The sequence below is a fragment of the Octopus sinensis genome, linkage group LG11 (assembly GCF_006345805.1).
Source record: "Octopus sinensis linkage group LG11, ASM634580v1, whole genome shotgun sequence".
Classification (NCBI taxonomy): Eukaryota; Metazoa; Mollusca; class Cephalopoda; order Octopoda; family Octopodidae; genus Octopus; species Octopus sinensis.
Genome location: NC_043007.1, coordinates 16,351,913 through 16,359,787, shown reverse-complemented (window position 1 = coordinate 16,359,787; position 7,875 = coordinate 16,351,913). Strand labels below are relative to the sequence as shown.

General features: G+C 38.3%; 1 protein-coding gene across 8 annotated transcripts in view; it reads right to left on the bottom strand.

Moving 5' to 3' along the window:
• Window positions 1-1,654, bottom strand: part of LOC115217089 (calpain-9) — a 164,296-nt gene extending 162,642 nt beyond the window's left edge. For 2 of the 8 annotated variants that reach the window (XM_036507117.1, XM_036507118.1), the window contains exon 1: window positions 1,020-1,654. In XM_036507117.1, the coding sequence (XP_036363010.1) occupies window positions 1,020-1,415 (396 nt within the window). In that variant the 5' untranslated portion in view covers window positions 1,416-1,654. The remainder of the gene's footprint in view (window positions 1-1,019) is intronic. The other 6 variants (XM_029786683.2, XM_029786682.2, XM_029786685.2 and 3 more) reach the window with 6 other exon arrangements.
• Window positions 1,655-7,875: the final 6,221 nt, after the last annotated feature.

Here is a 7,875-nt window from a genome sequence, read left to right as displayed (position 1 = left end):
AGTGCGGCCAAGACAACGACAACAACAATAATAATAATTTATTTTCCACAGGGACGTCGGATGAAGGGCATTTTACAAAGACAGAGAAAAAAAAACACAGAATATTTGAGGAACCCTTAGTTTTTCTGTTATTGTCTTGCTCTCTCAGCATTAAAAAATCGGCATAATACCCGTCCTGTTGAAACGGTAACGATAATAATAACATTGATAATTACACATATTTTCTAATACTAAAATCGTAAGTTAATCACATAGCGAATGTTCCTTTTCTTTTTACTTGTAGAAGGGTAACTCAATGCGATAACATTTGGTCTGGTTCTTATTTTATCGATCCGAAGATAAAAAAAAAAAAAGTTCTTTATTTGCGTCAAGGGCAATACACACACACACACACACACATACATACACTATCTATCTATCTATATCTATCTATCTGTCTATCTATATCTATCTATCTGTCTATCTATATCTATCTATCTATCTATCTATATCTATCTATCTGTCTATCTATATCTATCTATCTGTCTATCTATATCTATCTATCTGTCTATCTATATATATATATATCTCTCTCTCTCTCTCTCTCTATATATATATATATATTACGTCTTCTTGTGGAGTCCTGTACGTATATATATTTATATATGCATGTATATATACATGTAGATGTCGGTACGTACATATATGTTTGTATGTATGCATATATTTTATTTATTACACTATATATATATCTATACACACACTCACTATATAAATATACTATTCATATATGAATTATGCAAGTACATTGGTGAGAAAAATAAGCAAAATGATAAATGTCTTACGTAGTATTAATCTATTACAATCTCATTCGCGTGTAGGATGTTTTACAGGAATATTAAATCAACTCCAATACTTTTATTTTTTTTTTATTTTATCGATATCGGAACGATAAAAAGCGAAGTTACCTGGGTGGCCTTGAATTACAAAATATAAATAAATCAACAAATCTAAAAGAAAGAAAATTCGTCTATGCCTACCTTCGGTCTCTTCCATTCGATGGTACGTCTTTGTCCACCTTCCAAGAAAAGGGAAGAATTATCGGCTGGAAATTCCGGATCTTCAAACAGAATACCTTCTTCTTGGCATTTTTTGACTATCTCGTCATAGTTCTGTTGTTCCATACTGGCAAAGGGGTTTTCTCTTTGTTTCCTGGACGACCTTCCAATTACGCTGTTATGTCCACCACCTTTCCCAGGTAATCGGATACTAATTCCTTCGCCGCCCTTTTGGCCAGGTAGTTGTATAGGTATCTTAAAACCCCCCAGGCCAGAGTCACCAAAGTCAATATTAAACTGTCCACCGCCCATGTTGAATATACTGGAGCCACCACCATCACCCCCGCTGAACATTTTAGTAAAACTTTGAGAAAACATATTTGAAAAAATGCAAGAAGAAGGCTAATAGAAAAAGCTAGTACTCCGAACAAGACTGGAGTAAAAATGAGTCGGTGGTGGTGCTACTGTTGATATCTTTTAGTTTAGTGGTGTATAGTTGCTAGCTTATGACTGATTGGTCGACAACAGCCCGAGACAGACAGACACACTGACACACAGCGGTTTTTACTTAGATGTGTATATGGCTTTCCTTCTAGCAAAAGCAGTCATGTGAAATTAGGAGTGTTAAAGCAATAAATAATAGTAATGCTGAGAGGGAGGGAGGGATCGAGAGAAGGTGAGAGAGAAAGGATGAAAGACAAACTAAATAGGTAGGGAGAGAGAAAGTAGAAGGAGTACTAAGGAATGACAGAGAGAAATAGAGAGACAGTGTTTCGTAATGCTGAGAGAGAGAAAGGGTGAGAGAGAAAGAATGAAAGACAAACTAAATAGGTAGGGAGCGAGAAAGTAGAAGGAGTACTAAGGAATGACAGAGAGAGAGAGAGAGAGAGAGAGAGAAATAGAGAGACAGTGTTTCGTAATGCTGAGAGAGAGAAAGGGTGAGAGAGAAAGAATGAAAGACAAACTAAATAGATAGAGAGCGAGAAAGAGGAGTACTAAGGAATGACAGTGAGAGAGAGAGAGAGAGAGAGAGAGAAATAGAGAGACAGTGTTTCGTAATGCTGAGAGAGAGAAAGGGTGAGAGAGAAAGAATGAAAGACAAACTAAATAGATAGAGAGCGAGAAAGAGGAGTACTAAGGAATGACAGTGAGAGAGAGAGAAAAATAGAGAGACAGTGTTTCAGAGAGAGAGAGAAATAGAGAGACAGTGTTTCAGAGAGAGAGAGAGAGGGAGATAGACACGGTGACTGAAAGAAAGATAGAGGTAGACACGGTGCCTGTGAAAGAGAGAAAGACAGAGAGAGAGAGAGTGACGGCGTTTGTGAGAGAAAGACAGATACTGGAAAGGAAAAGAGAGAGGTAGAGAATGTATGTGTGTGTGTGTGTATGTGTATGTATGTATATGTGTGTGTTTCTATAAGCGAGTGTGTTTACGAGTTTGTTAAAATGAAAACAGAATCACATCGTGTGTAGAAGCGATACGAGTCAATATAAGAACCAGCGAAGCAGTCGCTACGTGATCGCACATTTAGCAAGAAATAGCAATCGAATTTTCTTTAAATTACACCTTATAAACTTATAAAAAAAGTAATCGAATTATTATTATTATTATTATTATTATTATTATCATTGTTATTATTATTATTATTATTATTATTATTATATTATTATTATTAGCACGCCGGGCGAAATGCGTAGCCGTATTTCGTCTGCCGTTACGTTCTGAGTTCAAATTCCGCCGAGGTCGACTTTGCCTTTCATCCTTTCGGGGTCGATAAATTACTATAGCCTTGGGCCAACTTTACTATAGCCTTGGGCCAACCAGTGCGTAACTAGTACTTAATCCGTTTGTCTGTCTTTGTTTGTCCCCTCTATGTTTAGCCCCTTGTGGGCAATAAAAAAACAAATCATTATTATTATTATTATTATTATTATTATTATTATTATTATTATTATTATTATTAGCACGCCGGGCGAAATGCGTAGCCGTATTCGTCTGCCGTTACGTTCTGAGTTCAAATTCCGCCGAGGTCGACTTTGCCTTCATCCTTTCGGGGGTCGATAAATTACTATAGCCTTGGGCCAACTTTACTATAGCCTTGGGCCAACCAGTGCGTAACTAGTACTTAATCCGTTTGTCTGTCTTTGTTTGTCCCCTCTATGTTTAGCCCCTTGTGGGCAATAAAAAACAAATCATTATTATTATTATTATTATTATTATTATTATTATTATTATTATTATTATTAGCATGCCGGGCGAAATGCGTAGCCGTATTTCGTCTGCCGTTACGTTCTGAGTTCAAATTCCGCCGAGGTCAACTTTGCCTTTCATCCTTTCGGGGGTCGATAAATTAAGTACCAGTTACGCACTGAGGTCGATGTAATCGAGTTGATCCGTTTGCCTGTCTTTGTTTGTCCCCTCTATGTTTAGCCCCTTGTGGGCAATAAAAAACAAATCATTATTATTATTATTATTATTATTGAGTGAGAGAGCAGTGCATGCCATCAAAGTGACACTGGGGTAAAATATACGAAGCCCAATATACCCATCATGACTACCCGTCTGATAAAGGTACACCAGGCACATGCATCACAACCATATGTGCGTGACATGGTGATCTCATATCAAGATAAACAGCACATGACCTTGCAGGTGGGGCCCAGTTAGAATTTTCTTCAGGTTGAGTAGCCCATCCCGCTCAAAAGGTCCCTGAATAAGGATTGTTTAAGGATGTTGAAAGAACCACCCATGTTTCCAGAGGTGAATTATTCAAACCCCAAAGAATCCCTCTCAACACATGGCTATGATGCTCCCCCACTACTTCTGCTCGTGATCAGAGATGCACATATCGTCAGCCACTAAGGGACATGCTCAACTGGTTAAGGTCAAACAACTGACAAGCAAATCTGTGGTATTGAGCAGAATATTTGCTGTAGCCCGTCTTTTATACCAAGACAAAACAATGTACATGATAACACTTCCAATCAGTTAAGATCAGAAGCCATGAGAGCCACTGCCTGGTACTGCATCAGGGCATTTATTATTATTATTATTATTATTATTATTATTATTATTATTATTATTAGCATGCCGGGCGAAATGCGTAGCCGTATTTCGTCTGCCGTTACGTTCTGAGTTCAAATTCTGGCGAGGTCGACTTTGCCTTTCATCCTTTCGGGGGTCGATAAATTAAGTACCAGTTACGCACTGAGGTCGATGTAATCGACTTAATCCGTTTTTCTGTCTTTGTTTGTCTCCTCTATGTTTAGCCCCTTGTGGGCAATAAAAAACAAATCATTATTATTATTATTATTATTATTATTATTATTATTATTATTATTATTAAGGCACTGAGCTGACAGAATCGGTAGATTAGCTTAGCGGTATTTCGCCCGTCGCTACGTTCTGAGTTCAAATTCCGGCGAGGTCGACTTTACCTTTCATTCTTTCGGGGTCGATGTGATCGACTTTCCCCCCCCCCCCAAATTTCAAGCCTTGTGCCTATAATAGAAAGGATTATTATTATTATTATTATTATTATTATTATTATTATTATTATTATTATTATTATTATTATTATTATTTAGGCGGTGAGCTGGCAGAAGCGGTAGCACACCGGGAAATGCTTAGCGGCATTTCGCCCGTCCTTACGCTCTGAGTTCAAATACCGCCGAGGTCGACTTTGCCTTTTAGCTTTATGGGATCCCACTCCCACCAGATTTCAGGCATTGTGTCTATAGTAGAAAGGATTATTATTATTATTATTATTATTATTATTATTATTATTATTATTATTATTACTGAGTGAGAGAGCAGTGCATGCCATTAAAGGAAAACTGGGGTAAAATATGCGAAGCCCAGTATACCCATCATGACTACCCGTTTGATAAGGGTACACCAGGTACAGGCATCACAACCATATATGCAGGACATGGTGATCTCATATCAAGATAAATAGTGCATGACCTTGCAAGTGGGACCCAGTTAAAATTTTCTTCATGCTGATTAGCCCACCCCGCTCAAAAGGTCCTTGAAGAAGGGTTGTTTAAGGATGTTGAACAAACCACCCATGTTTCCAGAGGTGAATTATTCAAACCTCTAAGAATTCCTTTCAACACACGGCTATGATGCTCCCCCACTACTGCTGCTCGTGATCAGAGATGCACGTATCGTCAGCCACTAAGGGACATGTTCAACTGGTTAAGGTCAAACAACTGACAAGCAAATCTGTGGTATTGAGCTGAATCAAGACAAAACAATGTACATGATAACACTTCCAATCAGAAGCCATGAGAGCCACTGCCTGGTACTATTATTATTATTATTATTATTATTATTATCATTATTATTATTATAAGGGTGCGTGGCCTATTGGTTAAGGTGTTGCACTCACGATCCCGAGATCGTGATTTCAATTCCTAGACCGGGTGGTGCGTTGTGTTCTTGAACAAAAACACTTCGTCTCACGTTACTTTGCGATCACTCCGACACCTGACGCGTGGCACACTGTGCACCTGTTCAGACAACGTCGATTTGATGCACAAAGTGAGCTGATAACCTGTGGCACGAACATTTGATCGCTATAAACAAATCATTTGTGCTGGTCGCTCGGCAATATTCTCAGTACAATATGTATTCATAAAAAATATTGGAAGAGAAATACGTGAAGGATTAAATAAGGATCATAATATCATAACAAGTCACGTTCTTACCACAAAAAAGGGATCTTTTCGGTTTGAACGGCAGTTTTTAACATAATTTCTAGGTAACTAAAAAAATTTTAAACTTCGTATACTGGTAGAATGTGTTTATAAAACATCTTTTTCTGTTGGCTTTATTGAGAAAATTCTATAGTTTGTAAGATATTTGTTGTTGTTTTTCTTCAATTTCTGCAATTTCAACCAATCACTGATGTCTATTGAAGTAAAAAAAACATTCTGTGCCGTATGAATATGTAAGAAACAGATTGGGTTTATTTACATTTGTGAAGAAAAAAAGATACCATTCCCCCCTACCCCTACCCCTAACCCTAAAACAGATTGAAATGCAATAGATCGATACTAGGGTCATAATTATGGGTGACAATTTCATATGACACCGCTAGAAAAAACTGCCGTTCAAACCGAAAAGATCCCAAAAAAGATATTGGTTACTGTATGAGGGGTGGAGGTGGATTTAGAGTTGCTGAATGGTTGAGGGATACCATCCTTTATCTTATCATCAGCAGCATGTGCTTCAGGGGCGAAGAACTAATTCAAAGATGTTCGATGTTTATGATGCGTTATGTCTTTGTACAGCTCGGTGTAGTAACTGAATTCACTGTAAACCCTTCTTGAAATTTTTATCTTGCATTCTTGGCTGTGTCAAACTCAGAAACAGTTATAACATTAAAATTTTTATTATTCACTAGCAGTATCGTCCGGCGTTGCTCGGGTTTGTAAGGGAAATAACTATATAAGCATTTTTAGAGAGTTATAGCCAAAAGAGAGCAAAGAATGCATTAAAAATGGAAAAATTAAAATTTTTTAAAATCGTTGACTCATCGTAGACATTTTAAGAGAGTTACTTCCCTTATATAATAGCGAAAAAATGCTTTAAAATGGAAAAAAATGATGGTAAATTTTTTTTTAGATCGTAGACGCGCGCTAATACCCAGAAGGGCTCGATATGAATCACGACTATAAGATACCCGCTTTTGGTTAAACTGCACCGCAAAATGTGGGAGTAGTTAGGAATCTAAATCGTAGGAGACAGACACACAACTTCTCTTTTATATATAAAAATTTCATCATTTATCGTTTATTGCTCCTGGCATGGTTGGACGGTTTCATAGGATTCGACGAGTACAAGAACCAGAAAGTTCATTAAAATCCACCGTTGGCACGGTTTCTACGGTTGGATGCCCTTCCTAATGCCAACAACTTTACAAAGTGTACTGGGTGCTCTTTATGTAGCACCAGCATTAGTACGGACGACATGCAGCTCGCAAGATTAGAACCCCCAAGCTCGGTTTTATGTCAGGAGCAGAGGAGTTAAGGGACCAGAGAAGAACAGGTTTCTTGTGTAGAGGGGCCGCATAGCTACTCACATTTTGGAGGAGAGGGTGGGGTGGAGCACGGGGTAGAGTATGAAAGAAATAAAAATATCGGTGACGAGTTACAAATGTGGACACTGAAAGTACGAAGTGAGTAGAACTCTTTACTCTTTTTTACTCTTTTTATTTGTTTCAGTCATTTGAATGTGGCCATGCTGGAGCACCGCCTTTAGTCGAGCAAATTGGCTCCAGGACTTATTCTTTGTAAACCTAGTACTTATTCTATCGGTCTCTTTTGCCGAACCGCTAAGTTACGGGGACGTAAACACACCATCGGTTGTCAAGCAATGTTGGAAGTGAACAAACACAGACACACAAACATACATACATACATAGACACACACACACACACACACACACCACACACACACACACACACACACACACACACACATACATATATACGACGGGCTTCTTTCAGTTTCCGTCTGCCAAATCCACTCACAAGGCTTTGGTCGGCCCGAGGCTATAGTAGAAGACACTTGCCCAAGGTGCCACGCAGTGGGACTGAACCCGGAACCATGTGGTTGGTAAGCAAGCCACTTACCACACAGCCTCTCCTACGCCATGAATTTACTTACTTACCTTTGTTCCTCCCTTTCGTGTTGAGTTCACAGACGTTGTATTCATGTAGACTGACTTTAATTTCATGATATCAGTCGGTCATCATTAGTCGTTCTGAGTTTACATTAGCTTTGCTTGTTTACAACTTTGTAGACATCGATATCATCATTTCACCTGTT